Source organism: Dromiciops gliroides, chromosome 2 (assembly GCF_019393635.1).
Source record: "Dromiciops gliroides isolate mDroGli1 chromosome 2, mDroGli1.pri, whole genome shotgun sequence".
In the NCBI taxonomy this organism is placed as follows: domain Eukaryota; kingdom Metazoa; phylum Chordata; class Mammalia; order Microbiotheria; family Microbiotheriidae; genus Dromiciops; species Dromiciops gliroides.
The window spans coordinates 136,539,675-136,563,100 of record NC_057862.1 but is presented as its reverse complement, the minus strand read 5'-3'; the positions used below and the strand labels follow the sequence as shown (position 1 = coordinate 136,563,100).

The following is a 23,426-nucleotide window of genomic DNA, read 5'->3' as shown; positions in this document are numbered from 1 at the left end:
TGGAATGTACTCTTAATTTATTAGATTCCCCCTATACCCTTCTGGCATAGGACCCCTTTGAATCCTAAAAGGATATTCCCCTGACTCAAATCTTTCCAAACTCCAATCCGTTCTCCCATCAGTTGACTGTGATCTTCCTAAAGTCCTTGTCTGATGGTGTCACTCAGTACCCCTAACTCACTAAAACTCTAGTGACTCCCTATTACCTCCAGGATCAAATATTAAATCTGTTTCTCTTTTTAAGCCTTCACAACCTGGGTGTTACTACCTTTCCAGTCTTACATTACCCTCCATGGTTGGGGTTTTTTTTGTGTTTTTTTTTTTTTACCCTCCATGTTCTCTAATCCAGCCGACTGGACTTCTTGCTGTTCCCTGAACATAATACTGTTATGGGGGGAAATCGATGGGGGTATGTGGAGTAGGGATTCTTAGGAACTCCTCTTTAAAGAATTACACCCTGGGGGCAGCTAGGTGGTGCGGTGGATAAAGCACCAGCCCTTGAATTCAGGAGTACCTGAGTTCAAATCCGGCCTCAGACCCTTGACACTTACTAGCTGTGTGACCCTGGGCAAGTCACTTAACCACTATTGCCTGCAAAAAAAAAAATTACACCCTCTTGTGCTAGGGAAAGGAAGAGAAGTCCTTGGACTTCTCCATAGGGAGAAGGCATGGCACAGAGGTGTGGCTCAGAGATTACTATTTCCTCAAGCAGGAGACAGGCAAATGCTTTCATAAAGGACCTGTGGTGGTCCAATGAGGTGATCATCTGACTGTGGAAAGTTCCCTTAATTGGGGGAGGGTCATCCCCCACTGGTGGTGACTGGGGGAAGTTGGCTAGGGGCAGCTCCGATCTCTCAGCCATCTCTGTCTCCCTTGTGCCACAAACAGCCGGCCAGCCATACCTAATCTTATTTTCCGGAGGGGCCAGGGAGACTGGAATGAAGAGTGGTGCTCTTGGAGCTAAACTCAGTCCAGATCAGGTGCTACTTATCTCTTTAGGTGTGTCTCCCTTTGGTTTAGTTTCTCAAGTTCCTTGATTTCCTCCAGAAAAATTCTCAGGTACCCCAGACCCATAACAATACTATCTCTTCCCATTTCTTGCCTTTTCATAGGTTTTTCCTCATAACCAGTAATTCTTTTCCTTATTATATCTCTGTCTCTTGGCTTCTTTCAAGATTCAGTTCAAATCCTACCTCTATTAGAGAACTCTCCTGCGCCTCCCATTGCTAGTGCCTTCCCCTCAGAGGTTACCTCCAATGGAACCTGTATATCTCATATATACAGAGTGGTTTACATGCGGTCTCCTCCATTATAATGTTGCGTTCCTCGAGGGCAAAGACAATGTTTACCTTTCTTTGTTAGCCTAAGAGCTTAGCACAGTACCTAGGACACAGTAAAGTCTTAATAAATACTTGCGCCTCTTCTCCATCTAGGCTTGCCTGATTTGGAATCAGACCACTTATGCTGAATGGACACTGCTTTCTCTTTTCACTATTCAATAACCTTTATTGCCACTTCAGTATTGCCCAATAACCTTTAGAGGTTCCCCACAGCCTGCAGGATAAAGGATACTTATCCTACATCAAGTCCAAAACAATCCTGTTACTTTCTTCACTGCTTATTACTCATTACATGCACTCTATATTCCACCATTTTATCTTTTCTTTTTTTTTTTTTTTTTAGTGAGCAATTGGAGTTAAGTGACTGCCCAGGGGTCACACAGCTAGTAAGTGTAAGTGTCTGAGGCCGGATTTGAACTCAGGTAACTCCTGACTCCAGGCCGGTGCTCTATCCACTGCACCATCTAGCTGCCCCCCACCATTTATCTTAAGGCTAAATTGTCCAGAAGGGTCTTACACAATTATACAATTGACATTGGGTTACCACCAGCTGGTTGCTAGTAAGACACAGAATCTAAAAAACACATTAAGGCCTTGAGCAAGGTATTCACAAGAACAAACCAGGAAATAGCAATGAATTGATTTTAAGTAGCTGTAGTTGTGACTTAAATGTTTTTAGCTGCAATTCAAAACAAATTATAAAAATTGCTAATGAAAGCCTTTTTTGCAGCCAGGAGTGAAACTCACTCGCATGGAAGACATGACTTCGAATTGCATTTGACAAGGAAGACTCTGTTTAGCTAAGCACACAGGATAGGAAGACTTTTCAGTGAGATAATTCAGCTAGAAAATGAAAAGTGAATACCAAGGAGTCTTCTAGTTTATGAATATTCAATAACCAACATACCAACCAACTTTATAAGCAAAAGCATATTGCCAGAAATGTGAAAAGCCTCATAAAACTCTTCAGTATCTTTTATGTATGTGATTTGTTGATTAAACAATAAACATTTCCTTGGCAGAACCAGAATATAATATTCACCATGACTATAGCAACGGAAACAGAAATAACATCAAAACTGATGCTGGAATTATGATGTCCAAGCTTGGCTCCATGAAGAAGGGTGCCACCCACCCCTCACCCTCAACCTCTCCTGAAGTCTTCATTTCTGTGAAGAAAGGTCTATGGATGTGCGACATTTTATATTACTGTCCCTAATTGGACATACAATACCGAATTATATGCAATACAGAACTGATGGATGTTAGCTAGTTTTGATTAACTGAGTTTTCTCTCTCTTATTATTCTTTGCCTTAATGGATGAGTCTCTGGTTGGGGGTGAAAATTATTTTGAAATAAAGGAAATGTCAAAAAAAATTATCAATAAAAATTAAAAATAAAATTCTTCCAGATGCTGAAAGACAAAATGTTATCATGAAGCTTACTAATAGTAAAAATAATAATCTCCTAACTCACTTTATAGGTCTAATTAAATTGTATTTTCCTTGAGCTGGGGGCAGAGTTTGTGACCAGCGTGGACAAACAGGTCAGAGGATGTTGTGCTTTCGTTTTGCAAAGCAGTAGCAGTAGTAGATGTCAGCTGGGAGACTTCTACAGGCTGTTGGATTGGAGGTGGCCTGACACTACCTGTCTCCTACCTAAAGATGGTGAGGGAGCCCTGGCTGTGGCTGTGAAGGACCAAGCCCTCAAGTACAATCTGTATGAGTGAATTTGGAACCAAGGTACATCAACAAATCTGAAAGCCCCTCCTTCCTGGTTAGCTGAAGTCTTGAGACCAGAGTGCCACTGTTAGGAAGGCTAGTTAGTGCCCTTAAAAATGCTTTTAATTGGGGCAGCTAAGTGGCACAGTGGATAGAGCAGGAGGACCCTGAGTTCAAATCAGGCCGTCAGACACGACCCTTATTAACTGTGACCCTGGGCAAGTCACTTAACCCCTGTTGCCCTGCTCCCCCCAAAATGCCTTTAATCATATCTCACAAGGCCAAATTTCAACAAGTGGCTAAAAAAGCATTGTACTGACAGTTTGGGAAATCTGGCTTCCAGGGCCTACTCTGACACTAATTTTGGCTTGTGTTTCCTTCTCTGTAAAGGTAAAAAGGTGGATGAAGTACCTTCTGTGAAATCATGAGATTTGGCTCTATTTGCCTTGACCTCAATTCAGCAAGAGTTTAATAAACATTTCTCTGTGACCTAGAGCAGGTCACTTCCTTTCTCTGGGGCCTTGGTTTCTTTCATTACAAAATGGAGTGGAGCTGGTTCTATCATTTTAAAAAATGATACTCTGAAGGTTTTCTTTTCTGAGAGTGGGGGGACTGCCTTCAAGTTTTTCTTCAACAACTCCCTACCCCCCAAATAGGTCTCTTATATGAGTTTGCCACTCCATCCCATAATCCACTAGCAATCAGACTAGTGGATACCAACGTGAAAAATCTGAACCTAACATCTAGTTAGCAAGACTAGTTCTAAAATTACCAGATGGCCTACTTCTTCTCTGGAGGTAGTCTCACAGGTGGTAAGGTATTCTATTGTGTCTCATTAGGGAAGCATCTTACCTTCATGCCATGCCAGGAACATCTTTCATGCCACTTTGTCCTTGGTACAAAACTTCCCAGTCCTTGTTCTCATTTGGGATGTTACATTATTACAAGGAATTTATCCTCATATATGTGTGTGTAAAAAAACCAAATCTTGTAGCAGTGAAGACAGAACATAATGAGAAAAAAAAAGAGCAAATTTTCTAGAAAATTAGTAGTAGGAAAAGGCAAATAAGCTAACAAGAGGCTTTCCTATAACTGGTAGTGAATGGAAACCACTGAAAGTTTGCACAAGAAAGAGGGATGAAGAATTGATTCTGCAAATCTTTTGGTAGTCAAAAAGCCCTGGAAAAGGCTTGTTTTCCTTCTTGAACATTTTAAAAGCTGATAGGTCAAAATAAAGGAGTCTAGCAGGGGCTCCACAAAGCTATGAGGAAATGAGAAAGCTGTTTAAGAAAGGGGATTACAGAGTCAGAAAAGACTGTTGAACTTTCTCTAAAGAGAAATACTTAATTCTAGGCAAATATGACAGAGGCTGGAATACACAGTAAAAGCCAGTATATCTTTACTTTAGTGAATGCAGGATACAAATATTTTACAACAACCTCTAGCATTTTCTTAACCATTTTGATAAAAAGTTCACTAGAATATTTATTGTATAATGAAAGAAAAACAACACATTCAGGGAAAAATTGAGATTACTTATTTTTTCTTAAAAGGTTCATCTCAAGGATGGCAACAAAGTCCAGCTTGTGCGCCAAACGGTTTTACATTATCAAACCGTGAACAGCTTCTTGTTGTGAACTGTTGACTACAAACATTTACCAAATACATAAATCTCTTTTAAAAAAGCCATTTTAAATATAGCAAAGCAGTGTCCTCTTGCACAGCAAAGTGAAGAAAGTTTCTACAGAGAAATAAACATTTTACATTTGTAAATCTTTCTTTCACATTCTAATCATCTAGCTTCTTTTCATGATCAAATGCCAGGAGTTTTTAGGTTCCTTATTTACTATGTATTTCTTGTGCGCATGACAGTTAATCCAGAAAGTATGTGATGCATTAGTGTCCTTTACAGTAAAAGGAAATGCTAAAACATTTTATTCTTCTACAACAAACCCCTGATTTAGTCTGCAACATTATGTTTTCAATTGGAACTCAAAGATGGAATTTTGATTGGGATCGTATGTATACAATAGGTAGGTGAGTTTCATTTTTTAATGGATTGGCTAAAGAGTACAGACTGGATATTTTTTATTTGAAAACTTATTTTAATCTCTGTAATTTAACCATAGACTTGCTCTTTTTTTCATTTTATTTATTTATTTTATAGAAAAAAGAGATGCTACACTTGAATAGGTTAAATTATTTCTCTTATGGTGTCACATACTACTAGTCTATTTTTTTTTTTAAAGTAGGGTCTAAAATTACACTGTTATGTTATGCTCATTAACAATCACTTTCCATTATATGAATGTATATGCATATGTGCATGTGTGTATGTGTGAGGGGATGCTTCTATAAAATCTACTTGTTTAAATTCACAAATAGGGCTTATGGGAAAGAGGGTAACAGTCAGATACTCACTTCCTGCAAAATGAACAAATTTTTTACTCTGTCAAAGCAATTTAAATACAAACTCTGAGCCTTGGGTAACATTATTTTAGAAAACAGTAATTGTACTGCATATAAACCTGCATAGAAATAAAGACTATTGAGATACAGTCAGCAAAGCCATCTCATAAGGCACACAAGAAAATAGACAGTAAATGTGAATGCATAACTCCTATTCACAATACAGCAAAAATCCATGAACATGCATAAATAATAATGAAAGAATCACTTAACACTTTCAAAGCTATAAATGGTCTATAAAGTGGTAAGGAAGTGGAATTATCTTGGAAATTTGGTTGTTGGGGAACTATTGTGCTGCTTAGGTGTATATGACCCTATGAAAAACATGTAGATAGTCTAATAAACCTAAATTCATTTCAAATGTTAAAAAAATCCCCAACAACCTCTGAATAAGATCCCAATACTCATACTCTCAATGAGAGAAGATTACAATAATCCTCCTGTTTTGGCTATGATAATAGACTTTACTGGTCATCACCAAGCTTTCTCCAAAAATTTCCATCTTCCAACAAGTGAGTGTTCTAATTACCTGTGTCAGTCAGAATATTTGGCTGTCCGTGTTTCAAATGGCTTGTGAAAAGCAGAAACAAAACAAAACCTTCAAACCAAAAAAACTTTACCAAAAACACTGCCAATAAGAAAGTAACCCTTAACTTAGAAGATAAAATGAAATTTAGGTAAAGATGACAGATAGTTGCTATATGTTAATTAAATTCTGTATAAAAATGAACAATTTTTTAAAGTTCTATTTTGAATTCTGGTGAGAGGTGTTTTTAACTCTGAAATACAAAATACAGCAAGTTGCAGAATTTTGGCTCATATGGCACGAGCTTAATAGTAAAAACTGATTAACTCAGGAAGGAAAAACTGCTATCACGGAGTAGTCCTTCAGGTAGGGAGTTTAAAAAAATCAAGTTGAGGTCTGCCACCACTCAATTAGAATATCAAGAACTGTAAATGGAAGCTGCACTATAATCAATTTAAGCCCCCCACCCCCAAATGGAATGACTATTACTTGTGTATGAAATAGTTTAAAAACAGTAATAAAAAAGCTAAATTGTGGCCAGTTGCATCCCTCAATTTCTGGCAGGGTTAGAAGAAAAGGAAATTATTTCCAAAATAAGTGTTTTTCCCTAAGCTTCTACCACTTATAAAACCTTTTTGTGCTCACCTGATATGTTACCATTTTATCTTAATATGAATTAAATTAGGTCAACTTTTTCCACTGTATTTTTTCTCACAAAAGGCAAAGTTTTAACTAATGCCTTTTAAAATCTGTTACAACACATTTTATATTATGCAGGATGAACTTTAACACCAGATTTTTTTCCACTTTGCTATTTATATACATATGTATAAAATGTATAATGTATAATGAAGCTTAACCATACAGCAGCAAAGATTACAATTTAACATCACACATTCACCACCAGTGAGGGAAAATCCCTTTATACAACCCTCTAAAAAAATTGGGATATTAATAATAATTAAAATCCAAAGAAAGTACAGTATATTTAACAAAATAGTAAATATTAAACAGTGAATACTCTACTTAATAAGGACCTCGCCTCTCTTTTTTTTTTCAAGTGGCGGCAATCCACAAAAATTTACTTTTTAATCTGGTGACCGTACAATACTAGGTACTTACACCAAAAGTGATAATATATTTAAGATGCTATATACACAAAAAAGAGTTTGGCTCAAATTTTAATTACATATAGATAATAAGTGTTCATGGCTTTTTGTTTCAAGTTCCCGCCTGCAAGTTTTTTTTTTCCCTCTGAAAGTAAAACTCAAAAGTCAAAACCAAGATAAAACTATACTCTACAAAAAAAAGCTACACATACAGCTTTGGCTTATATAAATAATTCATAGCAGAATGTGTTCAAAAGTACTATATATAACTTTATAGATAGCCATCAATTCATAAGGGTACTTTTTTAATATAAAATATACATGAGCTAAAATCAGTTCCTTTCTTTTTTATAGTCATGAATGTAAAAACAAACTTCTGACATATTCCAATTATAACTTAATATATTAATTTTATTTTGTTAATGCTCTATTTTTCTAGCTAATATTTTTTCGAATATCTCATGCTTTTTTTTTTTCTATTCTCTCTCTTTTTTATTAACTAAAAATCACTTCTTTGACCCGATACATTTTGCACGTGCAAAACAGGTATGTGTTGGTGTTTTTTTGTTTTGTTTAAATAGCATCAGCCCTTTCCCATGCACCCCCTTTGCAATAGAGACCCATGCTGGGTTGGGTAATATAAATGTCATTTATGTACAGTTATTGCTTTCTTTTTTTCCTGCTTTTCTACTGCCCTGCTGCTACAAAGCATTTTTTCTTTAAACAAACTACAAGTAACCACACAGTCTGAATAAAACACATAGGGGACATTACTATGGGCGAGCCCTCTAGGTTTCTGCAAGCAGTGTGGTAGGATTATATATGGATACAATGTTTCTCCTCAAAAACTGGATTATATTATAAAACAAAAGTCTAAGAAAGTGCCAGACCAGACCATTGCCTACAGGGTTTCTTTTGTTTACATTGGACATTGCAGCTATACAAGGAATTTGCAGTAAGTGCCTAATTGGTGTATGCAAACACACACGCACACACACACGCACATAACTCACATACATATATACGTACAAGAGATATATGTATGTATATAGATATAAATATATTTAACTCATGTCCTTATTTATAAATTTAGATATGTAGGGCAGTTCGTTGAAGTACACAAATAAAAACTGCCACATCAGTAGCTTTATGTCACCCATGTGTCCATTTCTCATTCGCTTTACTGAAGGGCTTTCTCTGTCTTCAGTGTTTGGGGGTCTGCCAAGCCCAATGGGTGAATGGAAGTCGCTTCGGGGATCTTCTCGATCACTACCATCATAAGAACTACTGGAACTACTCAGACTGTCAACAGGGAGCGACCCATTCCTGACGAGCCTTGTTGTTGTTGCTGTTGCTGCTGCTGTTGTTGCTGTTGCTGTGTTGTTGCTGCTGCTGCTGAGAGAAGCTGAAGGGGTCATTCGATCCCTGGGAGGTGAAATTGGTTCTGACTTGATGTGGATGTTTTGGTTGGTATTGATGGATAAATTTGAACCCTGAGATAACTGCCCTCCAGCACTAAAGGAGAAAAGGAAGTTATATGTTAGCAAGTCTCTGAGTGCATCTTCTTTAATTGAAGAGATATGTCCAAGGGGCAGCTAGGTGGCTCAGTGGATAGAGCACTGGCCCTGGAATCAGGAGTACCTGAGTTCAAATCCGGCCTCAGACACTTGACACTTACTAGCTGTGTGACCCTGGCAAGGCACGTAACCCCAACTGCCTCACTAAAAAGAGCAGAAGAGAGAGAGAAAGGAGAGAGAGAGAGAGAGAAGAAGAAGAGGAGAGTGAGAGAGAGAGAGAGAGGGAGAGAGAGAGAGAGAGAGAGATTCCAGAAACTTACTGAAAATAACAAGGCACCTGAAATAAAATCTGAATTCCAAAAGGCATTTTGGGGCATTTCCTCAGATCAGGGGCCTATACAGACATAGAATCCCACTTTGTTTTTTAAAGTCACAAACTGCACCTATCTGCCACCTCCAAATTGTCACTAATGAGTAAATCACTATAACTCGGCAACCAAATATCAGAACAAAGCCATTGCCCAATGTTGCAACTTAGCCAACTGATTAAGAAAATGATGGCAATGGGGTAATTTTTATTGTTTCAACATCAGATGTAACTACCTTTTTCTTCCCTTGAGGTCTTGGCTTGGGAAATTACATCTGGATAACTCCATTAAGAGAAACATAATTTTATGTAACATCTACATCCAAATATTATTTAAAGCCGATCTTGGTAACTTATTTTTGTAAATTATCTTATAGTATTTTATTATTTTCTAGCTACATGTAGAAATAGTTTACAACATTTGTTTCATAAGATTTCTAATTCCAAATTTTACTCCCTCTCTGCTCTTCCCTCCCCCCTTTCCAAAAGACAGAAAGTGATCTGATATAGCTTACATATGTACAATCACAGTAAACATATTGCTGCATTAGTCATGTTGTGAAAGGAGAATCAAAACAAAAGGAAAAATCTCAAAAATAAAAATAAAAAGTAGAACAGGTGCTTATACAGTTTTAAACAAATTTTTAAAACAATTTGTAGTTATTCTATTTCTTAAATTAATAATTTCAATTAACAAGCATTTATTTTCACCCTTTTCCCATTAAAAAAAAACAAAGCCACTGTTAAAAAATTATGACTCGCATCTTGAGTGTATCTCCTTCTGTCAGGAAGGTAAGCTGCATACATTCATAAATAGTCCTCTAGAATTACTAATGCTTATTTTGAATCAAGTTCATTTGTACATTTCTGTTACTGGTTATCCTAGGGAGGGCTTCAACAGTTCATGTTTTAACATAAGCCTTCCCTGCAATTTGGACATGTGAGTATGAAGATCAATATATGTGGAAAAAAAGCTCCCTAAGATATTCTTTATCTTTCTGTCATGCAAATCTGTTTAAAAGCAGTGAGGCACTAGGGGCAGCTAGGTGGCGCAGTAGATAAAGACAACCAGCCCTGGATTCAGGAGGACCTGAGTTCAAATCCGGCCTCAGACACTTGACACTAGCTGTGTGACCCTGGGTAAGTCATTTAACTGTCATTGCCAAAATAAGGAAAAAAAGTAATGAGCACTGTGAAGAAAAGTCTGAATTCAGCAATGAAAGTTAACATACATGTTACATATTGGGGAATGAGGTGAAACTAAGGAACACCCAAAATTCATCCTTCCTGCTCTGCCTCTTAGCTCCTCTCTCAGAGGAAAGGGAAGTGGATTTGAATTAAATGATGTGGGTTGAATCCTGGCCCTGTTATTATTAAAGATTTACCTGTGTGACCTTGGGCAAGTAACTTAAACTTTGTGAGCCTCCTCTTCCTCTAATCTATGTAAGACTACTGCTAACTATGAATCTGATGATTCTTGAAGCACTTCCTCAGAGCTGCCTGGGCCAGGGTTCTTCTGAAAGTTCTCTAATCTCCACATGTCTCTCTGCCCTGGGCCAGTAGAGTTGCTGCCTTATCTGCTTCATGGTTAGACAAATGGAGTTGCTGACTATACTTTCTCCACCTTTCTGCTCTACTAGATGCTCCTTATGAGATACTCTTTACTTCACCCCTGTGTTTTTCCTACTATGGCCAGGACCTTCTGTTTCAGAAAATCCCATCCTGATACTCAGAGGCTTTGCTTGCGCTCCAATTCCTCACCGTCCGGGAAGAGGGAGGTAAAAGAAATAAGTGAGTGACTTAAGTGAGACAAGAGTTCAGAAAAACTCTTCTTCAGAAGGGTCTAGAGGGTTGGAAGAAATGCTGTCAGTTATCTTAATTTCTTAATACCTTCTGAGACCTGGTGTAAGGATGCATACATATACTGTCTGGGGAACCTGTGCCTCCCCCCTAGGTTTCTTTCCACTCCTCCATTCAGGAGAGGAAGGTTAACATGAGAAGAATCAAGTGGACACCCTTTTCCTCTCAGGGAAAACAGGAGAAAGGTATGTAATGGTCAAAAAAGACATGAAAATTGGGGTTGTTAGGAATGAATCAATGTAAATATAGCCTAAACACAATAGTGATAGAGCAGATGGTCTGGAACAGAAGTTCCTGTGGGTTAACTAATCCTTGTCCAGTGGAGAGGGGAAGGGTAGAGAGGAAGAATAGGCTTTAGGCTGATCTTTTTTTTAAGGTACCCTGTGAAAAATCATCCACGTGTCCTTAAGTGCCAACATTCAAGGCACAGAATTTCATATTCAATCTTGCTTAATTACGAATAACAACACTGTTTTCTTTTATTGTGTACTGCGTATGTACTTTGTTTCAGCAGTGAGGGTTCTGTGTTGGGCTCAGGCTCTAACCACCATTCATATTCTTATGGGAAAATGTGTTTTGAGTTCCAAATAGCCAACTTCAAGATGAATCTCTATTAGAAGATAGCCCATCTGTTACTTGGGACTGCCAAACAAATCTATTTTCCCTCAAAGTAATTTTAGCATTTAAGACTACTACCTGTGTTATTGTAGATGATCTTATAACTCCTAATCTGAGATCGTTTAGAACTTTCAAATGTGAATTTTATTTCTAGTGGTGGCCAGGAACTGTGATAGTACCGATCTGGAAAAAGTTTAAATCTGCATATCTGTCACTTAAAACTTTTAATATGATCTAGTCTGGATAGAGCCAGGAAACCTGGACTATCACCTATTGCCACTACAGACTTTTTTGAGAAACCTTAGTCAGCTTATCTATTTGTTCCTCAAATTCCATAGAGGATACTAGTTCAGTAGTCATCATCTGTACCTTACTATAACAGATACAGAATTTCAAAGTTATGAAGAATATGATGGCATAGAAGGAAAATCTCCCCCAAATACCAATGTCCTAATAAAAAAAATTGTTACTTGATTTTTATGTGTGGTTTTAGAAACATAAAATTTAATCAATGTATAAAGATAAATGTCATAACAATCGCAGATTCTGTGAGTAGGTTTAGCAGAGTTACTTACACAAGAGAACTGAGGGCTGCTTGTCCTAAATGGTGTTGTTGCCAGGCAGATACTTGTCCCAAAGACAGCATTCCTGGGGAATTAAATCCCTGCAGGGCTGACAGGTCTGCACTAGTAAGTGAGTAATCTGAAAAAGAAGGGGAAGAAATTTTCCTCACATGGAAAGTAAGACATACTTAATTCTCTGAATGACGTTGTGTGAAATGAAGTATTTTCCAAATCATAGCTTTAAGTTACATCAGGACAAAGACGATGAACTCAAACAAAAGACAACAATTTTTAACATAATTTCAAAATTAAATGCAAGGAATTTTATTTCATGGGGCTTTAGATTTCCATTTCATTCTTTCAGAAAAAATGACATTCTTACTCAAATATAAGATTTGTATGGTACTAAGATTTTTAAGATTTTTTTAGCACAAAGAGAAACTTATTTTTTCAAACTGAAAATTGACATGAAACCACCAGTTATTTTGTACATTGCTATTAACTCTGTACATTCAAAATGTGAAAGATAATCTCTATTTGCTGAGGCCTAGACAATTTATAATAACTGATAGTCAAGTGTTATATAGAGATGCCTCAACTAGAGAAGTTTGGGGAGTCTTTGTAAAATAACTTCATGCGCATGGAAAAAGCTACACGTCTAGATTCGTAACAGTTTTGTAGGAATGTTACCTTTACTTCACCATTAAGCTGCCTCTTCCACTTCTACTTGGTGAATAGGCAAACACTTTCTTTTTTTAACTACTTATATACCTTTGTTTGCTTGTTGTCTCCCCCATCAGAGTGTGAACTCCTTTAGAGAAGGGACTGTCTTTTGACTTTTTTTGTAAACCTCAGAACTTAGCATACACAGTGCCTTGCACCTAAGTGCTTAACAATGGTGACTGACTAAATTTCCCTGTTCCAAGAAGAAATGTTCAAGGCCAGCTTGCCAAAAACTTGATGAAAATTTTATTGTCATACCATAATAACATTATGATGAGCTACAGGTGAGGAACTCCTTCTACTAAAGTGTATTAGCACTTGCTCTTGTCATAAAAATTTCTAAGTCAGACGAAGGAAAAGTCTCCAAGCCATAGAAAATAGGTTTATTGAAGAGAGGGCCTATCTCACAATAAAGCCTGTTAATCAGGAGTTGGACCTGAAAGACCTTAAGTTACAGAATACCCCACAGAACTTGAATGCTTCTATACCATACTAATTAAAAGAATCTAATTTTAAGGCATCTTCTTAGGAAATATTGAAACTGCCTATGTGACAAATGTCAGAATTTTCCAATACTCTTATCAGTCTTCTTGTGGCAACAGGGTCATACTCTGTTGCATGACCCCCTTGAGTCAAGCACATCACTTGTGATTCTAAAATATATTATTGCTGACTATAGTAATCTTCTGATATTACTTAATACTTGACATCACGAAAGTATCATCTGACATTATTAATTAGAAAGAAAAGAAACTTATCTACTAATACAATTAAAATAAGCTATCTAAATATAAGTCAGAATTTTTCAGTTAACATCCTGATTATTAATCATAATTAAACATCACTTATAACTATATTAAATCTCTTATAACTAAGGGGTGGGGAAAATCTCACCCACACTCTGAAACTTCTGCTTAGAGTTGCCTGGGACTGAGAGGTCAAGGTCACATACCTAGGATGTGTACCCAGGAGTTCCTGACTCTGAGACTAACTCTAAATCACTCTGCCTTTTGGCCATTGTTTCACTGTCTTAATTAGATTAGATTACCATAGTATTAGTGAAGTACCTCCCTCCATTTGGGGATGAAAAATGCTTTACTTATAACAGCCCAGTTTCACAGATTGTAAAGCTATGAGAATAGGTATGAATAAAGGTAGTTCAGACTCACTGGATCAGATCTGATGGATTTTCTGAAAGATTTTTAAAAATATTAATTTGACATTTATGCCCTTAAGTATAAACTCTTACAGGTGGAGAGGGGAGGCTCAGAAAAGAGATCAAACGCCTCCTAATTCTTCATCTTGCATCTAATCTCTCTTCTCTCCAATCCCTCTTCCCCATAAATGCCAAAACAACTTTCTGAAGGCCATGTCACAGCCCTCAGTTCCTCTAGGATGAAATAAAAGTTCCTCAGAATGGCATTTAAGGCTTTCCATAATTTGGCTCCAAATGACTTTTTTTTGCCTTATTTCACATGACTGCCCTTGACACACTACATTATACCAGGAGTTGTTCCCCAAATCCAACATTCCATGTCCTTCCCAGACCCTGGGCACTCCAAAGAATGTTCACAAACCCTTCTCCCATGGCTGGAATGCACCCCTCCTCCTCAAGTCTGCCTGGGAGAATTCTTAGTTTCCTTTAAGCTTCAGCTCAGAGGCTACTTCTTTCTGAAGCTTTCCCTGATTCCTTCCATGTAACATTTTGTCTATCTTAAATCACCTTGCATTTACTTATCTAGATAAAAGTTATGGCTACTCTGTCTTTTTCTGGGTACTCCCTTTTCTTACCCCTTCCCAAGCTCCTTGAAGGCAGGGGCTATTTCACTTTTTGTTTTTGTATCCCTCAAACTTAACTCCAGTAGGTATTTGACAATTGTTCATTGAATTGTAATGAATTTGTTGAATTATTGAATGTTTTGAATTACAGAGTTCCTCTAAGGTAATAACTACTTTATCTGTATCTATATCTGTATGTATATATACATATGTATGTGTGTATATATGTATGCATATATATGGGTGCATATGTGGGTATATATACATACAGAGAGGGTGGGCCAAAAGTAATGAATATTTAATAACTCCTTTATTTTTTGTTTTTAATTTACAATACCATAGCATCATGTACAGTATACTGAGGAAATGGATTTACATTATATGTGACAAATCAAATCTCAAAAAGTTATTAAAACATCAGACCCCTTCATGACTTTGGCCCACCGTGTGTGTGTGTGGGGGGGAGGGGTTCAGATTAGGGTATCTACTTTTCATTAAGATGTAAATATAAGCATATTTCATTTTGCTGATAGATATGGAGAACTGAAAATTTCAAAAGTTTTTTTCTATCTTTGTTTTCTTGAATCCTTTTTAGAAGCTTCCCTCACAACGGATGAGAGAATCAACTCTACCAAAGACAAATTCAATGCTCTTACAAACTAAATGGAATTTTAATATTGAAATGCTTTTAATTGGATTGAATAATTCAAAATAATTGAAATTATTTTTAAGAGACTTTAGTATCTTGCTTCATATGCAGTTATTGTACCATATTAAGATGTTCTCAAAATTTTCTGTGATAAATGTTTAGAAACTTTTAAGTTCTAACATATTATAGACATCAGAAGACCACAGTTATTTGAAATATCTGAAAAATCAGATGACTCACTGATACAAGTTTTTCAAGACATTAAGCCAGTCTTCTTAAGCAGAATGAAACATTAGTTTACAATTTGTTTATCCTTATTTCAAAGATAACATGCCATATTTTAAAAAGAATGATTTCCTTTTTGTTCTGAATTCCTTTTCACAACATTTCTTGAATTCACCCCCTTCTATCCTCCGACTCTGATACAACTCTGGTGCAGGTAGGCTGTCATCACTTCATGCTTGGATTACTATAATGGCTTGCTGATGGGTCAGATGGCCTCAGGTTTCTCTTCATTCCAAATCCACCCTCCATTCAGCTGCTAAATTGATTTTCCTAAAATTTGGATCCAACCATGCCACTGCCCTACTCAATAAACTCTAGTTGCTCCCTAATCACCTCCATGATCAAATACAAACCCTCTACATGGTATTTAAACCCTTCATAACCTAGACCCTTCTCTCCTCTCCCTGAACCTTTCCAGTTTTCTTTCACCTTACATACTTCTGAAAACTTTTAAATCAAGTGAAATTGGACTCCTGGCTGTTCCATGAACACTCCACCTCTCAAGCTCTGAGAATTTTCTCTGGCTGTCCCACATACGTGAAATGCTCTCCCTCCTCATTTCTGCCCCTGACCTTCTTCTACAGGAAGTCTTTCCCAATCCCTCTTAATTTAAGTGCTTTCTCTCTGGTAATTATTTCCTATTTATATGACTTGTTTGTACATACTTGTTAGCTATTAGTCTTCCCTATTAGACTCTGAGTTCCTTGAGGGAAGGGACTATCTTTTGTCTGGCTTTTTGTATCTCCAGTGCTAAGACCGTTCACGGCACGGCAGTGTAATGATTGGAATGACGCCCACCTACTGGAGACTTGCTGTGGAGAGCTCCACCATGAGAAAATGCCTCAGAGGCATTGTGGCTTTTCCTTGGCGTCAGGGAAATGAACGCTTGCTCATTGGGTGCTGCTATCTAAGTCTACCTATCCAATCAACTGAGGAGCCTCTATGGTCTGGAGGAGACAGGAAGGAGGAAAGGGAGCCTGCGACGCAGAGCGCGGGCCTATTGGCTTCCGGACTTGATGGTGGTGGCGGCAGAGGACTTCACAGGAGATTTGAGGAAAGATAGGAATGCCAGACTGTTAGAATTCTGTTCTCAATCTTTTTCTTTCCTATTTTCCAATAAAACCCTTAAAAACCTAAACTCGTTTTATCAGTGATTTTTAGTCAGTTTCCCCCAAACTGGGGGAAACCACATTAGAATCCACATTTAGAATCTTAAATTACACAGCAGTTTTCTGATGAAGAACCAAAGCTATCCTATTCCATATGAAAAAATGCTCTAAATCTCTAATGATTAGAGAGATGCAAATTAAACCACTCTGGGTACCACCTGACACCTATCAGATTGGCTAAAATGACAAAAAAGGAAGATAATAAATGTTGGAGAAGGGCTGTGGGAAAATTGGAACACTAATGCATTGTTGGTGGAGCTGTGAGCTGATCCAACCATCTGGAAGAGCACTTTGGAATTATGCCCACAAGGGCGATAAAGCTGTGCATACCCCCTTTGACCCAGCAATCCCACTTTTAGGTCTTTTGCCCCAAAAGAAATCATTGGAAGGGGGAAAGGGACCCACATGTACACAAATATTTATAGCTGCTCTTTACGTGGTAGCAAGGAATTGGAATGTTGAGGGGGTGCCCCCGTCAATTGGGGAATGGCTGGACCAAGTTGTGGTATATGAATACAATGGAATACTATTGTGCCTGTAAGAAATGATGAGCAGGAAGAGTTCAGAGAAACCTGGAGGTCTTACGTCGAGCTGAATGATGAGTGAGATGAGCAGAACCAGAAGAACATTGTACACCAGTATCATCAACACAGAGTATTGACCTACTGTGATGGACTATATTCTTCTCACCAATGCAATGGTACAGAAGAGTTCCAGGGAATCATGATAGAAGAGGATCTCCAATCCAGGAAAAAAAAAAAAGAAAGAAATGTGGCGTATAGATGTGATTGAACCATATTATTTCCTTTTGTTTTGGGTGCTGTTGTTTTTTATTTTTTCTATTTTGAGGTTTTGCATCACTGCTCTGATTCTTATCTCTTGTAACAGGATACAATGCAGAAATAGGATTAAATGTTATTATGTGTATATATATATATGTGTGTGTATATATATCTATATCTATATGTATAGTATAGAGATATATAGATATAAACCTATATCAGAATTACCTGCTGTCTAGGGGAGGGGGGGAGGGAGGGGAGGGAGAAAAATCTGAAATTGTAAAGCATGTATAAACAAAAGTTGAGAACTATATTTACAGGTAACGGAAAAAATAAAATACCTCATACATTAAAAAAAAAAAAAAGACAGTTCACGGCATATAGTCGGTGCTTAATACATGCTTACTGCCTTCTCCCTTTCTCATCAAGAATTATTAAAATCTCTTAATAACTGTCCAGATAAACTTAAATTATCTTTCTTATGAAGTATCAAGTGTTTAGCATAGCTAGTTTCAGTATATCTGAGAAAGCATACTATAACATAGTAGCCCAAGTAGAAATCTTAAAAGAAAATTCTTAGTTCTCTAAATTTAAAAGAAAGTAACTACGAATAAAGTAAACACAATGAAAATTAGTTGTATTCAAGTTACTGCTTGCTATGTTATGTGTAATAACTTGCTATATAACAGTTACTAAAACAATTACCACTTGAGTTTTCACACATACTAAAAATGTATCCTTAAATTAAGATTAATTATGTAAATGACATATTAAGATAATCAGCTTCAAAACAGCAGAAGTTTCACTGGAACCTGTACTTACTCCAGTGTAAAATGAACCCCTCTTCCATGCCGTAACAATGGGTTTTGTGAGTTGCTGTGGCTAAAACTACTTCATCATCTAGTTTCTAACCTTTTGGTGATGGGCTCTCTGAACTTGCCCTACATTAAGCTTTATATTTAAAGCTTAATATTTAAGCTTTTCCATTGATATGATTTACCTCAACTACCACTGCATATGAGAACCCTGGGGCCCCCACCTCTATATACAAAGATGACATAAAGGGGAGAATCTGAATTAAGGTAAGCTAATAAAAATTAAATTAAGAAGTTCCACTTAATAAAAAAAAAACCAAGCAATATTTTAAAACTGTACAGTGGTACTGTATAGTGGAGGGCTACCTAAGACAGTGGAATAAAATATATGCCACTTTTTATATATAATATGTGAAATGGCTGTAACAGCAAGAAATGGCCACTTGTTTACTTGCTCTGTGTAATCAAATCAATCAACAAGCATTTACTAAGGGCCTGATATGTTCTGGCAGATAACAATTGTGACTAGGAGAAGAGAAAGACAAGGCTACTATATATTATTTAAAATTAAAATATAAGAACAAATACCTTGGTACTTTTCTCCTTAATTTCAATATTCACACTTCATAAGCTTTTTAAAGCATTTGCTGACTACTGAGTAGAGAACCCTAAATATTTACAGTACATGAAACAGACAAAGAAAGGCAACAAATAAAGACTCACCAGTGTTGTAAGCAGTAGGCATGGCTGAATATACAAGTCCCTGTGGAGGCAAGCTTGGAGTTGTCACAGATACCACTGGGGTAGCAAGAGGTTGAGTAGATTGAGAACTGCTTATCCTTTGGGACTTCTATACAGTGATAGTAACAACAACAAAAAAGATATACCATGTGAATATTTAATGAAGAGTCTATATTTTAAAGTAACCACAATTACAATATGAAAAATTTCATGCTTTTTGTGTGTTGAAAATATTATTACATATAGTAGAGATTAGTGAAAATTTTAAGTAACTACTAAGGAAATACTACCAAAATGTTTCATCTGGCTTGTTTTTAAGGGAAAGTATTTACCATTAAATTGGTATAGTGGACAAGGACACTGGATTTGGAGTTAGAGGACTTGAGTTCAAATATCATGCTTTTAACTTAGTGTTTGGTGACCTCAAGTAAGTCCCTTAACCTCTCTGGGCTCAGTTTTCTATCTGTAGAATAAGGGGATTTCAATGAATGAACTCTGAGGTCACTTCCTAGCTCTATCCTATGAATCCTCCATATATTCTTTATACAACTTTCTTAATGTGATGGATATAACATTAAATATGAGATTCTACTAAAGTGATAATACTTCTATGTATGTGATATCTAACAAAATAAAGAGTTGCTACATTGCAACTACATCCTCAGTGGGTACTTTTATATTTTAAATATGCTTTCCACAGATTAGTAAGTCATTTGGGAATTAGTTGCATAAGCACAAAATTGCAACAACACTTATTTGCTACAAACATCTGTATTTTATACATTACATAAAGAGAAGTCAATTTTAATTTAATTTGCATTATAATTTAAGATTACTCCTTACCAAATTATTTTTATATTTGCTTCTGTAGATTATTGACTCAAGAAGTTGCCTTTTGTCACCTCCATCCACAATAGTAATTTTTCAATAAATGCCCTTCAACTGTCTTATTTTTTTAATTCTATAGTTCTTGTTCAATGATATTTATACTTTGTCTTAAGATTAAATTGGTTATACTAATTAAAGTAATTAGACCCTTACCTGTTATATTTACTATTATAGTGAAATTTCTTTTATTAATCTGGGGAGGATATTATGTTTAGTTATATGATTTATATAACCAAATAATGTCTATACCCAATGATTATTTCCCTTAAAATTACTGAGAAATAAAACTAGTATTATACCGTTATATTATCTACATATAATGATATTGTGAAACCATTTCTCTTTTCAGTGAATTAAAGCTATCTTTTTCTGTTAACAATGAATTAGTGCTAGGAATACATCCCATGCAATAGCAAAGATATGGCTAACAGCCAGAGTTTAAATGCAGACATTTTTGCACAATGAAGATGATAAAGTTTGGCACCTGACATTTATGCCTCTAAGACTTTAGTGTAATGCAAGTAATTATAATTCATCAGTACCAACAACCTATTCAGAGAGTTGTAATGTGATTCAATTTTCCCCATCATCATTTTCAGAAAGGGTGGGTATCAGGCAGGCTGTAATTGCTGATCAATTCTATATTGCATTTGAATAGGATCTCTGCTACTGTGGAAAGTACTAGGAGACAGAATATTAATATTATAGAAGACAATTATGGCATGGCTTCCAAATAAAGCACTGCTCTTTGTCTTCTTTATATTTACTATTCCAGTATAAGCTAAATGAATATTGGAAGGATTTATGGTATAGTGGAAAGAATAATGGATTAGGAAGTGGAAGACCTAATTTCTATTATTGGCTCAATTCAACCTCTCTGGGGCTCATTCTTCTTCATCTATAAGATAGGGATAATATCAATGGTCTTGCCTCTCAAATAGAGTTTCTGTGACAATAAAATGAGATCATGTACCTGGAAGTGTTTTGAAAAGTAATATATGAAATATTATTATTCTTTATGACATTTTGACCCAAGATTACAGAGGGTGAGAGGGCAAATATTTATCTCTTCTGACTACGATTTTCCCAGCAGCGCTCCCATGAAAGAAGTTGAGACTCTTTGTGGAGCTGCAAAACTCCTGTAGAAATCCTTAAACCCCAGAACCGAAGAGTGCAGGTGTAGGTTATCAGCACACTTATTAACCCTTTTCTTAGAGTAAACTAAGTCCAACCTGTGAGTGTAATTCCACTTTCAACAATCACTCATTTGGAAAATATTCAAGTTTCTATAGATAATGATTATAATTCTGTTTCTCAGATATACAAAGCTTTAAATTATTAATTACTTTTCAAGGTTAACATCCCTAGTTGTCAGCAGCGCTCTCTCCCTCTCTATTTTATTTACACTTGTATGTGTTTTTAAAAGAATGAATATAAGGTCCTTGAGGGCAGGCGCTATAATTTACTTTTGTCCTTGAATCTGTTGTGATCTGCATTAAGCAGGTACTTAGTATATACTGCTGAACTGAGTTCAAAGTCTCAGTTACCCTCTCTGAAGTTTTAAAGTACTGGAAAGTGTTCTGAAGGTGACATCACAATTTTACAATTTTAGCCAAGTACAATGTTTTTTAGTTACATGGAATATATATATTTTCTTTATGATCACTATAACCTATAAAATCATTATAGTCTTGGATATTAATTTCTAATTTATTTTTATAAAAGATGTGGAATTCAACGGATATTAGAGAATAAATAGTAAGTATGATTCAATTTGTTTCAGTATGCTAAATTTTGTAAAAATTATTCTATAACATTTTTTGATTCAGGTAATTCTTTGGAATTTGATGACTTTCTGCATTTAGATTTTTTACAATACTCTAGCACACCTCAGATACTAATACTATGGAGTATATGCAGAATTAATTCTAAAGCAACACTCCTTTAAGCTTGCAACTATGCTGCAGTCTCACCTTAACCAAGGCTTAGATCCCAAATTAAAGGAAGGGTTCTGATGTATTATTTATCACGCACCTACCAAAGCTTCTAGTTAGTAACGATTCCTTTACAAATAAATTTCAAACCACTAGAGGGCAACATATTTCTAAGTTAGCAACAAGGTTATTTTTTAAAATTGGTCTATACCATAGGGGAGTACATATAATTTAAAAAAAACACTAAATACAAATTTAAATAAATTATCTTTTAATGAATTAGAATCTGATAAAATGCAAACTTTAATTCGTGAAACATAATGATCTTTTAATAACCAAAAATCACAAGGCTGTATTATATCATAATTTGATATCAAATGGTTAGAAGAAAAACCATAAATTGTAGTGGGGACTAGGAAAGGAAACCACTAAGGTGTCTCAGGAATGGTCTTTTATTTTAAGGACACAATATGCCATAATATGCAGAAAAAGATATCTGGAAAGGAAAAAAAAAATCTGTGCAAAAATGCCAGCATGCATAAGCATGAAACCCATCAAGTGGAACCTCAAAGGGTGCATTTTTTTTACCATGCTTTCATGCAATCTGAGCCTCTTACCAGCAATAGGTCCCTATTGATGCACAAATTAAAGTCTCTCCCCTCCCCCCCTTAAATTGCTAAGCAAACTACAAACTGATGTTCTGAATTTAAATGATAAGGTCTTTTCTTGTGTAGCAGCTAAAGATTTGTACTTTATTTTGCAGACAAGTACTATTTCCTTACCAACTGCAAGTATTTTTTAGTAACATTTATTTTTCCATAGTGAAAGCCAATAAAAATCACTCATTTTTTTGGGGGGGGGATAGCTCCTTTTAAAATAGATCATTTTCCAATGAAGTAATGAAATGTAAAAGAATTTATTTACAAAACACCTATATCCTTTTTAGTAACACAGGGAACCCCCTTGTGGTGCAATCTTCTCATGCAGGATGAAATAATTCCCCCTCTGAAAAGGTGACCTCACCAAAAATGATGTAATCTTTTCGAAACCAGGAGAAACAACACAAGACCTTGTGTTACAATCTTGAGGAACTTCAGGGTGAAGTCACTTTCTAAAAACATTTTTAAAAATTCGGGGAACTATATCAGGTTTTCTGTATCTTTCAGGTTGTTGTTTTTTTAAGACAAATCTTTAGTGTCTTTTGCTCATGGACAGCTACTGTTTTTTTGTTGGTTTTTTTTTTCGTCTCTGTTCCAATGCTTCCTCTAACAATAAAACCTACTTAAATGTTTTAAATAGAAATGCCAGAAATTTACTTTCATAAGGACTATGTCTTATTAAATACTTCCCAAATAAATAAGTAAAATCTGCTAAAGGGAACATATTTATATTTAAAATATTTGATAGAAACAAAGGACTTCTGAACCCCTTTTATCTTATCAAGCAGAAACCCACACTCACCAAACTCAATTCATCCTCCTCCGATGTACTCAGCAAACAAGAGGAATAACAAAATTACTAATACTGTCATTGCTCTAAACTATTTTTTAAAAAAGAAACATTTAGGTTT

The 23,426-nt window shown here is 36.0% G+C and overlaps 1 protein-coding gene across 1 annotated transcript in view; it reads right to left on the bottom strand.

Annotated features, from left to right (window-relative positions):
* Positions 1-4,437: 4,437 nt before the first annotated feature.
* Positions 4,438-23,426, bottom strand: part of MEF2A (myocyte enhancer factor 2A) — a 224,415-nt gene continuing 205,426 nt past the window's right edge. Inside the window, 8 exon segments of the mRNA XM_043982784.1 lie at positions 4,438-8,334; positions 8,336-8,481; positions 8,484-8,546; positions 8,549-8,572; positions 8,575-8,681; positions 12,104-12,230; positions 19,017-19,143; positions 23,318-23,345. Of these exon segments, the coding sequence (XP_043838719.1) occupies positions 8,314-8,334; positions 8,336-8,481; positions 8,484-8,546; positions 8,549-8,572; positions 8,575-8,681; positions 12,104-12,230; positions 19,017-19,143; positions 23,318-23,345 (643 nt within the window). The 3' untranslated portion in view covers positions 4,438-8,313.